The 19,175-nt window shown below is 34.4% G+C and overlaps 1 protein-coding gene across 5 annotated transcripts in view; it reads right to left on the bottom strand.

Annotated features, from left to right (window-relative positions):
• The window catches only part of LOC121410860 (CLIP-associating protein 1-A-like), a 73,512-nt gene that overhangs the window by 27,228 nt on the left and 27,109 nt on the right, over window positions 1-19,175 (bottom strand). For all 5 annotated transcript variants that reach the window (XM_041603209.1, XM_041603207.1, XM_041603210.1 and 2 more), the window contains exons 6-9: window positions 15,433-15,524; window positions 10,996-11,071; window positions 10,466-10,563; window positions 9,854-9,927 (exon numbers count right to left, since the gene is read on the bottom strand). In XM_041603209.1, the coding sequence (XP_041459143.1) occupies window positions 9,854-9,927; window positions 10,466-10,563; window positions 10,996-11,071; window positions 15,433-15,524 (340 nt within the window). The remainder of the gene's footprint in view (window positions 1-9,853; window positions 9,928-10,465; window positions 10,564-10,995; window positions 11,072-15,432; window positions 15,525-19,175) is intronic.

The raw sequence follows: 19,175 nt of genomic DNA, 5'->3' as shown, positions 1-19,175 counted from the left end.
AAGTGGGGGCCCCTTTTCATCTTATGGTGATTCTTCTATTCATCATATGAAAGTAAAAACAAACCTAAGATATCTTGAGGAAAGTGCATAGTTGCAAATGTATATGATGCAGTTTACACTATCCCTGGTGAAAGCAGTACCAATAAATTGATTTAAACAATTTTATTCAGATAAATTTGGTTTCAAGGAAAGAGATAAACAATACAGTTAAAAATACAATGCATGCCATACAGACTCACTCTATCTGTATACAAAAACAATAAGAAAAAATATGAATCTTGAATGATCAGATGATGACAAGTGACTTGGTTTACTTGGAGTTTTTATCTCAGATCATATCTAGATAATGATTATGACAAGAGAAATCATGATTTAAATAACAAACTCCCCAGAAAAAAACCCAACAACATAATGAAAATACAATGTAGATAATTAATTGGCTAGATTAACAAAAGAAATTAAATGAGCACTCTTTTTGGTAAACAGGAAGAACAGGTCACTTCTTAATTTGGTTCCATGACATTAGCTCTGCCGACAATTACTTCGCTGCAAACTAAACACATTAATGGAATGACTATTAAACTTCGAAGCTAGATTTAACACTATACCCTATCCTAAACCTATTAGGTTTAAGATAGGGTATAGCGTTAAATCCACCCTATGAAACCTAACATAAAACCCTATTACAACCCTAACCCTACATGTACATGTATATCTTAGATGAAATAAAGCCCAGAGCAATTTTCGCCGGAGCAAATATTGTGTCACCCAAAATTTAATAGCAGAATAATTAAAAGAAGGTATTTTTATAGATCAACATTTACCACTGTAGAGATTAAAACAAACATGGACTTTAAACCCAATTGTAGTCTAATACATTCCATTCAAATCCATTCTATTGTTATATTAGATTGATGGATTGAGAGTTAGTCAGTGTACATTGCAACTTCATGTTTGGTGTGACATCTCACACCAGTATATGTAAATAACAATCTTCAAACCACATTATTTTCACTCCCTCACCTGTCACAATGGTCATGAGTTGCAACATGGTCCAATAATAATTTGGCTAATGCCCATTTGATGATGAAATCTTAATGTCAATAACCTGATAACCCCTTTATCTATTAATCATTTGGTAAAAAACTAAGCCCAAATTATTTTGTTTTCTTTCTTTCGTAGGCATTCATCTTTTTGTCCAAAACACTAAAAAGATGACCTGGAAAAAGACCAATTAATAATTGGCAAAAAATTATTGGGCAATGCTTTTTGATACATCAAACCAGAATCTTATTTCAATGCTTGGCTTTAATCAAGAACACATCACCCCTAGCCCAATAGTTTGAAAATGTTGTTGGTATACTTCTCATTCTTCTTCAATTTATTGCCAGAAGAAAAGAGTGGAGTGGTATAAAAGAGGAACCATTCTCTTGTTATCTATTGAAGATGACACTACATCAACTTCAAAGGAAGACTCATACTAGAGAAGGTCTAAGGTGACAGTGACTGAATTGGTTTTCAAGATGGCTGTGGATTCTTTCATAGACAAGACAATTTCAACATCTGGAGTGGATTGGGAATCCTATAACCATGCACGTCTCCTTTTAAAGGGATAAACAGAGCCTATAATTTTAGAAAATATGTGACATGCAACTAGGCCGAGCTTGTTTTCTGTAGTTCCTAAAGTTAGACAAAACAGATAATTTAACATATATTCATGTCTAGAAAGGTTTATTTATGAAACTACATACTTGTACTCTTATTATTAATTGTGGCTTCTTTGAAAGTTATACTAAAAACTTCCAATCATTATCATCAGCTCAGCATCATCATCATCATAATTGCTATTATCACTATTATCATTATTATTATTGTTGTTGTAGTTGTTGTCATTAATATTTCCTAATCCCCATCACCATCAACAAATACTGTTTACCAAGTAGCTTTCCTGACAAGACTTGTACATTCAGACTGGACAAAATCAGTTATAATTTCATGCAAAAAAAAAGAAAGGAGAAAAAAAACCCAAAGACACAATGACATTGCTGAAGAACAAATAGTCATGACTGTTTCCACAGGTCTGAACCAATTCTAAACAGACTTGCACAGACCATCGCAAAAAGACCAATTATAATTCTGGGTTATCAATATAGGCTGCCTGACACACTGTGATATCAGCAGAAACATAATTACATTTGCCGTCCAAGCCAGGTGACTCATCTATATCACAGCTGAAACAAAGCACATTAGTTTATTTCACTTATCATTATCTATTGCACTTCTCTCTTTCACTATTGTAAAATTGTTTATTCATTCAGTCTGCTCAACTGCTGATACGGCAGAGTATTCTATGCAGCCACTTACACATCAAATATTACATGGCTGTTCTCCTTTTTCTCTTTCTTTTAATACCCTGAATAGGAAAAGATATTTTGATGATAACAAATGTCTCTTTCTGTCTCACAAGTACTTACAATGGAAAAGTCATAACTAAGATAAAGTGAGAGAGTGTGAGAGATTAGGAGTAGGGGGAAATAGGCATTGCAAGTAGAGGAAGACAACCAAGACATAATTTAGGAGGCCAGGAAGTTCTTGAGACTCTGCCTCTCTCAAAGCAAAGTCTCAAACTTCCCGTTTAGTGAGCATTTACAGCACGACTGCTACTGACTGGAAATCTCCATGGAAATCAGATACAGACTACAGATCTTCAAGTTTTCATAGATTTGTTATCGCAATTCAATATACGGCAACCTCTTTGCTTGCCTGGGAATTCCAATGGGGGGGGGGCAAGAAACAAGTAGGCCTACATTCGTGTTTGGCCAATGCATACCTGTTTTTGAACATCTAATAATATTATCAATATTCTACAGGTATTTGAAATATGTTTCATTCATTTATATCACATTAGTCATATCTAAATCTTGTGATTTCTTATTTGAACATAAAGTCATATGAGGTGCATGGGAACTCCATTTTTAAAACTAATTAACTACATGAACCACCCGGAGACAGCCTGCAGATGTCAGACATCATCGTCTGACTACAATTTTAACAAGACCTAGTTTAAACCTTAAAATAACTGTGATGTATCTGGTGTGAAAATGAAATGAAGTCTGATTGTCTTTGATGGTAACAGGTGGACCAAAGAGTTGTCTAGACAATGAAACTCTGCCACCTGCTACAATAGTGGGACAATGTAGGATTAAAAGTGCAAAAAAAAATAGCATGAAACAGTCAAAATTATACCCAATCTACTGCCCCATCCTCATCCCTTTGACTAATGAAATTAACCATATTTGAATTATTATTTTTTTTCTTTTTAACATTTGACACAGGATTCAAAGACAAACAATATAGGGCCAACATGTATAACATTTATCTGTAGGTAATTGGGAAAATCTGTTTTGGGACATTCTCCAGCCCTTTCAATTAGATCTTGGACAGTTCAGGGCAATGGGATAGGGTGAGTCAATTGACAAGGGGCAGAAATTCAAACAAAGAATTCATTTAAACTCCAAAACACAAGAGAATTCCCTCTTGGTGCTTTTATATTGCAATTATCTGAAAATGAAAATGTTTGGGAACATCAGAAATCAACAATATTTTAATTAGTTTGTCTAAAATCAACCAAACAGTAAAGACAATACTCTGAAGCACAATTTTCTGTACATACATTGCCCTGGCTACAAAAAATGAATAAGCATGGAATTATGATACACTAATTGCTCTCTTTTTTTCTAATATCACCATCTTGACAAGAGGGGGCACACTTGCAATTAACATAACAAGGACAGGAAATGTCTTACCTTCATAATCAAGAGATTTTGCTTTTAAATTACTTCCAATCAATATCAGTAGCTGTATAGTTTTAAAAATATTTCATTTTCTGGTTAATAGTAAAGCATGTTAATAGGGACTATGGAATTGATGTCAACAAATGATGTCAGAAGACCAAGGACAATTTTCAAATGATGATTAATCAATGATTATTAATAACAGCTTTATAACCCTATAAAACAATTGATATGAATGCTTAAAACTAAATTTGGAGGTCCCGACAAGAATATATTGTTTTGCTATGCAACTATGAATATCAAAGATACAAAATCAGTAGTCCTTCAGTCATACAGAGGTAGCACATGAGATCACACTTCAAGTTTAACATTAAAGTACAAGTCCACCCCAACAAAAACTTGATTTAATAAAAAGAGAAAAATTCAACAAGCATAACACTGAAAATTTCATCAAAATTGGATGTAAAATAAGAAAGTTATGGCATTTAAAAGTTTCGCTTATTTTCAACAAAATAGTTATATGAACGAGCCAGTTACATCCAAATGAGAGAGTTGATGACATCACTCACTCACTATTTCTTTTGTATTTTATTATATGAAATATGAAATATTGTTATTTTCTCGTCATTGTCATGTGAAATGAAGTTTCATTCTTCCCTGAACACTTGGAATTCCATTATTATAAAATTTTGTGCTTCAGGCTAGGAGGTCCTAATCGTCAAATTCGTAAAAATTGAAATATTGTATAATTCAAACAATAAAAAACAAAAGAAATAGTGAGTGAGTGACATCATCGACTCTCTCATTTGGATGAAACTGGCTCATTCATATAACTATTTTGTTGGAAATAAGCGAAACTTTGAAATGTCATAACTTTCTTATTTTACATCCGATTTTGATGAAATTTTCAGCATTGTGCTTGTCTGATTTTTCTCTATTGATTCAAATCAACATTTTTCTGAGGTGGACTTGACCTTTAAGCTTTCTGCTCTTAACATTTATGCTTGATGGGGTTCTGAATAAGAATCATACACATTGGCCCGAATTCACAAAGGTGGTGTGTTTTTTAACCATCAGTTGAATCCATGGTTTATGCAGATTTCCTGTATAAATTACGCTTATCTACCGCATGTATTTAAATGCTGATGCGCACGTTTGTCACAGTGCGCCAAATTGACGCCTGTTGCCATGGTTAATACCTCTGCCACATTTGCTCTACAGCGAGTCGAAAACAGCCATTTTATTCATTTTTATTCAAACCACCTATATTAAGCTGGTAAAAAAATGTTAAAACAACTGTTTTCGACTCGCCGTACGGACGCCATAGAACAAATGTGACCGAGGTATAAGTACGTTATTTCATTCATGAGTCCACTGTTTCAAAACAGTGGACTCATTAATATAATAGCATGGGTGTCAATTTGGCACACTGTGACTAAAACGTGCATCAGCATTGGACATTTTTTTAATATACGCAGTAAATAAGCGTAATTTATAGAGGAAATCTGCATAAACCATGTGTTTAACCAATAGTTTTAAAAACCACCTTTGTGAATATGGGCTTTTTGGTCTAGACTAAAGGACATAAAAAAAAACATACACTGGATTAGATTTTGTCCAAAGCATAGAGTATAAATTATTTATGCAATTGTTATAAAAAAAAAGAAACATATAACTTAGCACAATGGGGTGTGAAATTTGAATAGAAAGGTCAATTGTGTCTCTATTATGGGTATGAAGTGGTAAACAGAGACAGACTATTCATAATTCCTTCAAGTCAGAAGCACTGTACATGAATACATATTGATCATCAATTTTCACAATTTTACGTTTTAAAGGGTAACGCTATTGCAAGTAACTTTCCAAAAGTTAAGAGAGAACAGTAAATCAGTATATCAGTAAAACAGTATATCAGCTGATATAGATTTCCTGCGCAGACAATTGGACACTGCAAGGAACTCTGTAATTATCACATCCTATGAGTACCTTTACCTCTGGTGGCTTCAGACGAGTCTTAATGATTGTTAAGTACTTAAATCAACTATTTAATGTGATGGTGACTTTATATGGAACAGGAGTGTCATGTAAAGTCATAATTAATAACTAGTATCACTTCCTCTTCCTGTCCTTTTAGAGGATTAAATGGGACAAGAAATATAATCTTATGATTTTCAATACAGTAAAGTATCATAATAGAAAGAAAAATATTCATCAAAGATATATCAGTAGCCTTCCCATTCATATAAAGGCTGACTACTATTCACAGTAAAATGGAATACTCCCAGTATCCTTTCTAAATAATATACAAAAACATGTACAAGTACAGTATGCTCCTAAAACTTTCAAGTACATAAAATTTTGTAAAAATTAATAAATACATATATAACAGCAAACTGACTGTACAATACCAAAATTAAATTATTTGCTTCCTATATCTGGAATATTGCAAATATATTAACACTCTACTTTGATTGTGAACAAATAATAAGAACATAGAATAATCGGCCAATACAGAAAGATCAAATTCTCTTGTAAACTTTTATCTAATTACACTGTACATACCTTTCTTTTTCACATAAAGAGGTTTTTGTTTTTGTTCCTCTTGCTTCTTCTGCAATTGATCCTTTGCAAGTTTATTTGTGCTGATGTCCACAGGCTGAGCGTTTTTTTCATCCTTCTTCTTTGGTGGTGGTACTGGGGGTGGATGGGTAGGGTGCTTTGGTGAGGTGGGAGGTATATCCTTTTCTTTAGCAGGTGGTGGAGGCGGAGGGGGCAGTGATGGTGGTGCTGGCTTAGTGGGTCGTGGAGGGGGTGGAGGTGGCATCTTCTTCGGTCTTTTTGTTTGTTCTTCATCAAATCCAGAATCAGGGCTGTCCTTTCCATTCTTCATGCTTTTCTTCTTTGATGGAAGAGGCCCTTTCAAGAGGCACTTGACTATCAGTGAAATGTCCTTCTCAAACTTGCCATCTTTTCCACCTGAATCCTTTCCAGAAGCCATGTTATTAGAAAACAAAATGTCTTTTTCCAAAACAAATAGAAGTCTATTAAGTCTAATCACGATACAATCATGAAAGAAGAAAATTTGTGTTTCTTCTTTTCAGACCACTATTTTATGATCAGCAAAATTGCCTGCATGCAAGTCTCACTAATTACACTTTCCAAACACACTGAATTGCATGAAGTATAAATTCATGAAATTCTCTTTTGTTGTTCCAGAATAACAAAGGACATCAGGTTTCTTATTCAAAAGTAGCCTACCCAGCAAGTATGCAGTGAGTGTTTCCAACTTTCAAACAAAATGTGCTAATTTAAAGAAGAGCTGCCAAAAGAATGACAAAAATATCCCTGACAAGGTCAAGTTGTGAAAGTTGTTTTCCTTCCGAACCATGGGTGATAGTAAGAACATTAAGCCCCATTGGCCTATCAGAGTAATCCTACAAGTATGACGTTGGCACAGTATTTGGGGTGAAAGCCATGTGAGGCCAATCGATTCACCCTGACTACTGTTATTGTGATTAGGCTAGACTTTACAGTGTTAGACAAGCGTATATCACTGATGGCACAAACACACACAGTATTATGCTGGCCCCCTTATCCAGCTCTCCAGAAAGATACAGAAAAGGTTTTTTTTAGTCTGCTACTGTGAAGGGTAGAATCAATGGCTTCCTCTCGTTCAAGTCGCTACCCGTTATCAGCAGACTTCCGCTCAACAAATTACCGCATCCAGGAAGAGAACCCCATGCGACACCTTTTAGCCCCTTCCTCACTTTTGAGTGACGTGATTGGCCAGAGCGGTTCGCATAGCGGACACTTTGCTTGGGTTCTGTCCATCCACACTTGTCAAATTCTGGCAGAGCATGGGTACTAAATAGCGAGTCATAGGCAATGGAACTGTCTTCCATCGAATCAACATGGCTGACAAGCAAGCCATCTCTGCAACTCTGCACCACGCACATCATCAAGCTGAACTTTAGAATGGAAACTTCAAAAATCATCTGGTAAGTTGATAGCAAAGTTATTTTATATGTTTGCTGTACTTAATGGATGAGGTATCATTAGAACTGAAAATTAGCTGGATGCTTTAATAGTTGCCTATACTAATTGGGTCCTGTTCAATATTGAATACTTCATAATTCTTTGAAACACATCATAGGCCTATAGTGTTCAATGTATGAATATTGGATTCAGGAAGGCCCTACATGTATACATACTGTACACTAAATGATATAAATCTCACCATGACACATGCAAAAAGTATCCATGTGACTTTAATTTCTTCAGGCTAGTATACACAGACATAGATAAAATCTGCTCAAAATTCTGGATTTTTTTTTCATTCACCTTCCATGCAATGTCTGTCCTGAATGTAATCTTAACCCACCATCACCATTTGTTACCCCTCTATAAACACTCACATCTTTCTTGTATCCACTCAATTTGGACTCTTTCATGCCTCATTAATTCAGCCACAAATCCTGAGGTAACCCCTAGTTTCCAGAATCATTTATAGTCATGCTATACATGTATGTATGAGGCAAGAGAGTAAAAGATACTTTCTATTCAAGAATTCAAAAGGGACATGCCAATTAAAAGATCAATGATCTTTTTTCTTCTTTGCTCTCAATTGGTGATACACCTTTTTCCTTACTTCAAATTTGGTCTTCAGACATGCATCTTCGTCAATCTACTAATCATAATTATAGGTTCACTGGAAATACTGCTATTGTCTCATTCTTCCTACCATGGATGAAATATACTAAAAACAATCTGAACTGAGGACATGATATGGTTCCACAATATCTCATAAAAACAAGATACGTGTCAAAGTAATTCTAATTGGAAAGAAATATTGATATTTGAATCGAGCGGATCCAGTGAATCTCCTTAAGTCCCTGCTGGCATAAACACAGTACACCCTCATTCGGTCTGTAAACCTCTTGGTCATATTAACAGTTAGTGCAAGTCCACATGGTCTAACTTCATTTGTCTACAACCTCTTCTTATATTTGTCAATAATTAGTCCAATCCATTTTTTGGGGTGATGATGATTACAATTACATTGAATTCCCTTGTAAATCAACACTTCAGCTTTTTATCTGGTCTTTCAGTGGACACTGTGCAAAAAAAGTATGTTACAATTACCCTTCTCCATTCTTACACAAGCCCCTGACTAAATACCAGAAGATCCTTTTTCAAGAAGTCATTGGTATCACTCAACCTGGGATCAAACCCATCAACATAGGCAATACAACCAAAAAGAAATTACCGCATATGTTAAGTCAAAATGTTTATTAGAACTTCTGGAAATAAGACCAACTACCAATTAAACTAAATGAAAAATGGACCCAGTACATGCATAAAGCTTATCTGGATATGATAAAGTATTTTTCTTTAGATCAAGTAGTTTCAGACAAAAAAAAAACACTCTAAAATGAGCAGATGTCAGTCACCATATGGCAGAATTTCACTGCACTTTTATTTTTTTCCAACAACAAGGTTTTTCAATAAACCAACTGATACGATACACAGACTAGGAATACACTTAAGAGAACATGCAACCTTCTAATGGAAGATGAATAATGTCTCACAAGCTGTATTCAAACAAGAATCGGGGAGGGAGACATAGAAAATAGCTTTAGCTTTATTTTCAAGTTCTAATTAACCATATGTTCACAAAATCTTGATGGAGAATGCAATCCCAAAATGTAGAAAAGTGTTCATTTTGAAAAGTTTCACTGTTTAAAGAATCATTTCAGCATGACTAAGGTCTTAATCATGTCTATCACCATCACTCAATCAAAAGTTCCTATTCCGCCGTGTTAGAAGTCACTTAGATTCATAAGGTCAAACTGTTCAATATGCTGCATAAAACGTGAGAATTGTGAGAATCACCAAAGAGAGCAAAAATTGCATTATCTGTGAAAATAGAAAGGGTGTTACAGACCAACCAAAATCATCACATTTGTGTTTTGGGACTGAAAATTTCCTGAAAGAAAAAAAAGGCACATTTACACTAATGATTTAAATTAGGGGGACTTTCAGACATATGCTTTACTTACCACTTTGTTCAGACTGCACCACCATTTGTCCGGACCGTTTCACATCATCAAACTTGGCATAAATAATAGATAACCTGGGAATGACAGACCAAGTACAAACATATAAGTAACCTCACATCATAATTCAAAGTGCTGGTATTTTGTTGTTCATTTATATCACTGCCCTTTAAAGAAAAAAAAATTACACTGTAGAGACTAATGCGGTCAAAAATGAACCTACGTACAGAGAACATTCTTAAAGTAAATCAAAAGAAAGGTTGTTTGTGTTTTTAATGGCACAAAAAGGAATTTTATATCTAAATTCCTAGGTTATTTTGTGTTTTCTGATTAATCATGGCATTCAAGTAGAGGTATCAGAATGAAAGTATGAAACACTGTACAAAAAGACTATGTATGGTTTAAATTCATAATGTCAAGGAAATTTAAACATTTTGAAATACTATTGATTAAAACTGAACCAAACATGACAACATGACTGTAGTCTTTTCTAATACCGTACATTTTCTAGAGCTCTATAAATAATGGTTATAGAAAAATAACTTCAAGTGCAGGATATACAATGAAGAGAAATTAAAAATAAGAGATTTTGTGAATAGATAGTAAGTTACTTACCTTGATGAAGGAATGCCCTTTTTACCCAGGTCTATCCTAACCTTCTCTCCTACATGCCTGTAGATCTCAACTAGTGTGTTGATTGCTGTATCTCTTACCTGGAAATGAAAATGCAGATTGGATACAAGCGATCATGTGGATTTCATATAACCACAAATGTAATACATTAATTTAATGCCATATCACATATACTGTATTTAGAAAAAGAAAATCATTTTAGAGGCTCTTTAATACTAAAGGATGTTTGTTTATCACTGTAAGAATTCAATCAATGAATTTATATAATAACAAAACAAAAACTTAAAATAAACAGTATGATAACCAACATTTACTACAGAGAACATAATTTTAATATGGAAATTCAATATATCTCACAAAAACAATTATAACAAAGTGTTTCACAAGTTTTATATATTTGAAACAAAATGTCAACAAAGAAACTCTCCTTCCACAATGTAATGTATTTACTCATAAAAATAAAGTAGAAGTTAACAAATTCAAGAAAAGAGGGGTGCAACAGAAATACATACTTGACTGTTAGGATCCCCAAGAAGTTTGCATATTGATGGAACAATTTTGTTTAATAGTAGAGAACTTGCACCAAATCTGCAGGATAAGAAATGTAAAACAAACTCATGCAAACCACCAATGTTTATCAAGCAAAGAGATGAGGATTTGATTAACAGTTTACACATACATGTAAGGTGAGTATGAATGATTCTAGTTTTTCTTCTAGCAATATCCGTTGGCATAAAAGTGCATTTCTATTAATAGATGCCTTTAAAAATAATAATTTTCTATAATTTTGTGAGTTGTGAACTTGTCCAACATGAACACATAGCCATTAGTATCCATAGATCAATCTACCTGAGTATATATAAATATAAATAAATATTGATATTATATTATATGAAATATTATATTGATATTTTATAAATATATAAATATAATTACATCTATCAGATAAAAAAAATGTTGTACTGTCACTTTTTTTGTAATCAACAACCAAATCATCATATTTTCAGGGAAATACATGAATGGACAATAGAGGGGCATTCCATAGATACAACTTACAAAATTCTAATTTTTCATTCTTTATCCCTTTTTGGATCAATTCACAATGCTCATACATTAATTTTGCAATTTAAGATCGAACTCTGCATAACTGGACATGTACATTGTAACAGAGAATATTTACCCTGTACATGTACCTTCCTATGAATAACACTAGGCCCTACTGCAAATACAGTGGAGGCAATGTACATGTATTTTGTGTTCATGTACATGTATGTATAGACATTATAGAAAAGGCAGAAAGAGGGCAGCATTTCACTTCGGAGAGGAAGTGTTTCACAGCATCCATCACCCAATCGTATACAGGGGTACATGCAATGCCTCAAAATGAGACTGCAATATATGGGTAGCTCCTATTACACGCTGAAGTCTGAATGATTCATTCCTGGCGGGGCTACTAACGAAAGGTCATGACTCGTTTTCTAAAGAGGCTTCTCATTAAAGCTCATGGAAAGAGTGCCCTCTTCAGTTCAATGTCAGGAGAGTCTGCATAAATTCCATGAAAGGATACTCTGTCTATAGTGTGCAGTTTGTTTAGCCATAGAGGTAGTTTATTCTTGGGCATTTGCATATCCACATGTATGAAGATCTAAATAGCCCTTTCCTACAGATAAAGTGAAGAATGGTTCACTAATACGATTTACAAAAAAAAGGAGGGAAATAAAAAGAAATATGAAAATACATGGAGTCACAGTGTATACAATTTCCAATCTGCTATTAAGGACCTGATGCAGGTAGATTAGAATTGTCCTGCATATACATGTATCATGAAACCCTAGGCTCAAAGTGATGTGGATAATCATAGATTTATGAAGGCAATTTATTTGAAAAACCAAATTAAAATAGTGATTTAATGATCTGTATTGAAAATGCCCAATATAGAATAAAAATCAAAGTGATTAATATACTTGAAAAGGCACTATCTATTGTATTGAATATGTTCACATGTTGTGGCTGTCCACAGAAGCAAGTCGCAATAGGCAACAGAAGCCAACCTACACTGTACGATTAAAATGTAGAGGACTAGGATAAGTATAATACAATCCGGTGAGGGGGGCACTTCAATTGATGAGTGGATACCATGCATGGCCCAAAAAATATGTAAAAAGGATTTCTTTTTTTAAGATAGGGCGCATTACGGACACAACATACTAAGGGTGCCAGAACCACTAAAAATAATGAAAAAAGGGTATATATATTTCGCTAGGAAAAGTACGCGTTTATGGTCCAATTTGCGAGGGTATAAAAAACAAGAATACTTTGTACTTTTAGCTCCAACACTACGTGTTTAGGGTCTGATTTGAGCGAGGTGTGTGGGGTGGTACTGAACCCAATGAACGAAAGGTAAAGCCGAGGTTCGTGATCACGTCCGTGACAAAACAACTAAGATATCGTTGTACTTTTGTATAGGGAGTCAATTCAGGGAATACTTGTCAAGGGTACTGTTTTGTTTCCAATACTTGTTAAGGTTAGGGTTTCACACATCAATACTTGTTAAGGGGTGTATTTTCAGAACATGGAAAATACTTGTTGAGGGTATTTTTCGCAGCCCCATGTTCATGCATGGGATCCACTCATCATTGGAAATGCCCCCCCCCCCCCTGGAATACAAAAATTTATTTCTACTAAAACAGAAACAACTTAGTTTCCATTTCCAATCAGAAGATTAACTTTCTTTTATTCAGCATCCATCTAGCTCTATCACCAATCACTGCCTTAGCTAGACATACAGTATTCTTCTACAGAGCAATTAATTCAATCATAAAAGTGCAGTGATTTTCTACACTTGATCATTTAGCCTCCAGACATGTCAATTTATCTATGAGAGCCAATTGGGGCTTCTTTTAACAAACATTGCATTGAATGCTATTTAGGTGAGGCACACATTAATTGTATGATTCATCCATTAATTCCAGGTGAGGATGCCCATTTATACAGTATTGCCTTAAGAATGACACAGGGCACTAAAATTTGCACTGTCTCTATCTACTCAGATCAGTGCCACGCATGATTGCATTCATATTTTTAAACCAACAGGAAAGAATGTGACTCAAAGCAAAAAGGAATAGTAACTGCCATGATGATTCTGTATTCCTTATTGTATCCATAGTGATCGAGGACAGTGACCCAATTCTCTAATGTGACAAGGTTCATGTCCACACTCAATCTGTACGCTACATGTAGGTTTCAATAGGTTCATGAATAAGAGAACTACCTGTACAGTATGTACAACATTTACAGTGTACCCGGTACTTTAAGTTGGAAGAAAGTAGGCCTGTATGTACATCATTCCCTCACAGAAAATTATTTTTTACATTATGTATTTCCTGTTTGCATAAAAAAAGGAATTCCAATTCATTTTGATTCATAATAACCTTTCCACTAGTATATTACAGCATTCAATCAGTATTTCTCTTGTTTTAATTGCTGTAAGATTAGATTACATGTAATATTTAAGACGTGAGGGAATTATGACTCAAAACCTGGATTACAAATCTAGTACAGGTACACATTAATAAATTCAAAAAATTATTTTAATACACAATTGTTTTGAATGAGTTTTCAATCGATCAAGGCCAAATGCACCTGTATGATTATAAATCTAACAAGCACACCAAGTACAACACAAGGCACTTCACAACATGAATGATCACCATTATCAGCATAACAAACAACGCATGAAAGGTGCACTGGCAATCCACCCATGTCTGCACAGTTAATGAATAAGCTCCAATGATGCCCAATACAACCAGGGTGACTCAAAATTCATTCCAGCTAGGCTTTCTCTCCAAAGACTGACAGTGGAAGATGAATAATGGATTGGATGCTTTCACGTCTCTCACTTCATTTCCCTGCTCCTCCCCTTCCCCCTCTCTCTCTGGAGATTTTTGCAGATGGCTTTGGTGTTTTATTTCTAAGCCCTTAAGTTAAATCAACAATCATCTTTTTCCATTATGATTTATTTTTAGAAGAGACTGTTTCAAAAAGGGAATCCCCAATAGAATGAGGATGACATCATCATTCATCACCTTGCATCTTGAAACTTTGAGAGTTCAGCATTATGGCACATTCTTTTTTTTTCATTCCTCCTTGATCAATCTATAACAAAAAATCTGTCTGAATTCAAACCATAGCTTTTGCTTACCTGAATAAACAGATTTGAAATAAAAGAATTTTTATTAGCTGAGCTTGCTTTATAGAGATAACCAAAAGGGGAATTCAAATACAACACTTGATTTGTGACAATTTGACAGAGATCCCCATGGTTTCACCCTTCCTCATGCACAGATGGAATGTCTTGTTCACTACTTGACATGTCTGTAAAGACCAGATCAATATTAGACATGACAATGCATAAACTAAAATCTTAATTCACTCGGGCTCTTTCTCTTGTTCGCTCAGAGTCTCCCTGCAGGGAATCCATTAGGAGATAGAGACTAAACATGAAGAAAAAGGGAATACACTTTTGCACTACAATAAATACCAACTCTCAAGACAAGTTTTCATTCAAATTATTAGAAAACAGCACAGGTGTAGTTAGAATATACATGGAGTATCTTTAAAAAAAATGATTTTTTTTTTTTATTGGATAAAGCAAGTGCTCAACAACAAATGAATTTGTTTAAAAACAACCAAAAATATATCTCTTAAATTTCAACACAATGGGAAAATTTGGGATGTCAATTTTAAAACACACAAGTATGGAATGAACTTATGCACAGAATAAAGCTTTTGTGGTGTTTGGAGATTTTTCAGTAGAACTATCAAGCGAAACATCCCTATTCTAAGATGTACAATGATTGAAATAGAAGATCACATATAAGAGGCTTAATTCAAGGACATTGATTCGCAGGACATGCTGATGGTCAATGAAATGAAGGAAGAATACTTACACATTTATAGCCTGCATTAAACATAGTAGAACTTCCTCTCGAACACGCCAACCTTTGTGCGAAAATGCTTTCATCAGCCTCTCAAATACAAACTGTAAAATAAAGAGACAAATCGTAGATATTCCAAAGCAATAAAACATGAAACTAAATTGACTTACCATCGAACTGTACTGTAGGCCTACATGTATAATGTACAAGATTATCTGAGCTGAATGTACAGTATCATTGTGTACAGTATTCATGAACATGACAGAATGTACATGTACAGTAAAGTCATCATTTTTTATCAAAATTATATACACATATGTAAAAATCATTCATTCAAATAGAAAAAAAAAATGCCACTGGTTTTATATAAGATCCTCATTCATTTAATCATTTAGCAGTTTGTTTGCATTTTATTACAAACCTTATGAGAACATTTCTATGAAAAAGGAACAGAAACCACAACAAAATAGGCCAATTCCAGGAATGATATTTACATCAGGTACATAATCAAAAGTTTATCACTATAAAAATTCACAAGTACCCGGTACATGTATTTTGAAGTCTTGATATGAGGCTAGAGCTCTTTTAATGTTTCATGGTCCAATGATAGGACAGACAAGATGTTTACACTGGGAAGGCTTCCAATCTAATGTGGGAGGGAGAAATCGTTCTCCATCACTCACTGCACATACTTGTAACTCAACAACTCCACATGAAACATATCACAGGGATCTCTGTAATACCTTTGGGCAGGCGTTTCTTCTTCCCCATCAGCAAAACGCACATGATTTCATACATGTGAACATACATGTACATGTGGAAGACATACCTGTGCCCCTTGCAAATGAGCATGCATGACTGCAATGTGATCGCAAGAATTCTGATTGCACCCACGTTCCTAGTCCCCTCAGACCATTATTCCTGTATGTAATGCACATTCTAATGATATAACATCCCACAGTGTATTAAATGCAACCCTAAGTCCTCAATTATTTTCCATTGCTAGTGTATTAAAATGTACATGAATTTTAATATACAAGTAGATCTGTAGCATGTTCGAAGTGGGATGACGGATACAGTCCTACATGTAGTATTAGCTCATAGAAAGTGCTATTAGTCAACAGTATGAAATGAAATCAGTACAAATAGTGCTGTCATACTTTGTCATTTACGAGGAATGAATTTATGTCTTGTCCTTTTTCTTTATTAAATGCAAAACAATTAGGTCCGATTACGATCGCGATCAAACAAGTTTTTTCGCTGTGTAAATTGTCACTGTTTCCATTACCAAACACTAAAAAGAAATTATGCCAGTGGGTAGTCTATCAAGCAGTGCACAATATGAGTATTGTAAGGGCTTGTTAATCCATGACATTGAACTTTGCTTTTGATACCCTTCATTCATAGAGATACATGTACATGTACATGTTACAGACCTGCATGTACAGAGAGGAAAACTAAATGAGACAATTACATGTACAAATATTTTCATAATTCCCTACGACTGATGTAGAATATAGGCCTATTAAGTAGTGATGCTGTCACGATTGAACATGTTAACAAGCCTTAACGAAAAGTTTTAATCTGTAAATGATACTTCGTATCTTTTTAATGGTTACATTCCATTCACCTCATCGCCCCCCCCCCAAAAAAAAAAAAGACAGAGAATCTTACAAGATTATAAGGGGAAAATGAAGAAATCACAAAAGAAATATCTCTCTGCATTGAAGGAAATACAAATGTCAATCAAGTCTTATAAAACATACATTAAACTGTCTTACTTAAGATATATTTCACAACTTATTGATTTAGCAATAAATGCATCTGTCAGGCCTGTCTGTACATCATCACTTCATATCAACTAAATTGATTCCCACAGTTAAAGCAGGGAGTCTCCCTAGTTAAAGTGACATCAACATACATACACATTCAGTTTCAGAAGAGGACAAGAACCCAGGTCTACAGATTGGAACCCTATCAAATATTGATTGACCTAGATCAGTGAAATCCCTAAGGTAAATTGAAGTTGCAACTTGATCATTGATTCAAGGCATGTTGGAGGTTCAACACTTTCAAGAAGAGCAATGAATTTTTTTCTCTAAGCAGGAGGATAAACAGTATGCTTTGAAATGCTTTACAGACAGAGCAGAGACACAAGTTAAAGCTCAAGTCTGCATCTGGTAGGAATATGATAAAGTGTTGCTTCTGGTTTATCACTAGATGGTGTAGTTGCAGGGTTTTTTTTCTATATATACTGTACATGCAGATAAATAATAATGGGTAAATCAGATTATTCATTTCCTCAGTCAATGCACAATGCCTTTGAAAAAATCAAGATGATAAAAAAATCATTGCCCAGATCTTTAACCTAAATATGAATTTTATGGGGGCAAGGGATCACTTTACATGTATTCCACATGACCAAATTTCAATAGAAAAGCTTTGAACTTTCACATAACTTCATCATAAAGGTGTGCACATTGCAGACATAGGGGTTGTTGCTAGAAAATATTTGCAAATCAATTGCAAATATTCTGTTGCAATTTTACAATTAATAGATCAATTTTAACTGCAGCAAATGAGATTAAATGCCTTATTTCAAGAAGCAGATAAACAATCAATTCCAAATTCACAATTAATTTCAAGACTTATGATTGATTTAGGGAACAAAAATAGACTTGCAATTGATTGCAAGTTTCTTGCAATGCCCCATTAGACTGGGAAATAATAGATTTACTGTACTATTGGACTGGAACCTTGTATAAAATCTCATACAGATTTTGCCAAGCTCACAAACCGGCTTAAATTGTTTGTTTTTCTTTCTTTCTCCTTCTTTCGAGGTTTGCATGCCCATTGGGTTTTTTGTTTTCATTTTTTTTTACTGGACCGATATTAAATACATGAAGTTGTCAAGTGGTAAAGGTCAACTTTTCCCATAGAGCCACTTCACGCCCTATCTCACCAATGCTAACACCCAACAAAATTCACTTGTGCCTGAGAGTAAATAGACCGTGACAAAACCAAACTATATTACCTCCAACTAAACAAAAATACTGCTTTGAGAATGAGTCATGTGAATCATGTCAAACATGTCATAAACAAGTTTTATTCCCCTTATCTCCTTCTTTCAGTTTGAATTTGTTCAAATTAGGCAATCAACTAATTGGACAGTAGCATTGAAGGACTAACAAAATTCAAAATATATCTGACAAATAAACTTTCTTTCTCACATCATGTGCCCTTTGTCTGATTTCATTCCATAGAAATTCTTTCTTTTCCATTCAATTTTCATCCTCTTATCATCAAGGACAATTCCTTCTCCTTTCAGAAAAATACATTCTACGATGATGAAACATATAAACCTGATTAATGCTGGTATACCCTAAACGTATTACTACATTCTTCAAGTCAATATATATGAGTGGAAAATGAATGTCTCCAAAAGATAGAACTAGATTGAAGGGTCAAATGCATACAATTACTCAAATGTCACTGCTTAGAAATACCCAAGCAGCATTAAGTCGCAAAAACAAGAAAAAAAATCAATATTCAATTCCGACTGTACTAGACTTGCATTAAAAAGTGGACTTTCAGCTCAAAGTACTTTTATCTTAAAAATATGTGTCCCATATGCTGCTTGGCACACTGGTTTTGAAGGATGATAAAGCAGAGAAACCATAGGTTTTCAAAACCCAAACAAGAACCACCCTTGAAGCTATTTTCTCAAGCCCAGCATGAATTATACAGATTGCAAT

The sequence above is a fragment of the Lytechinus variegatus genome, chromosome 3, assembly GCF_018143015.1.
Source record: "Lytechinus variegatus isolate NC3 chromosome 3, Lvar_3.0, whole genome shotgun sequence".
In the NCBI taxonomy this organism is placed as follows: domain Eukaryota; kingdom Metazoa; phylum Echinodermata; class Echinoidea; order Temnopleuroida; family Toxopneustidae; genus Lytechinus; species Lytechinus variegatus.
The sequence above is the reverse complement of the archived record's forward strand: the minus strand, read 5'-3'. Positions and strand labels throughout refer to the sequence as shown.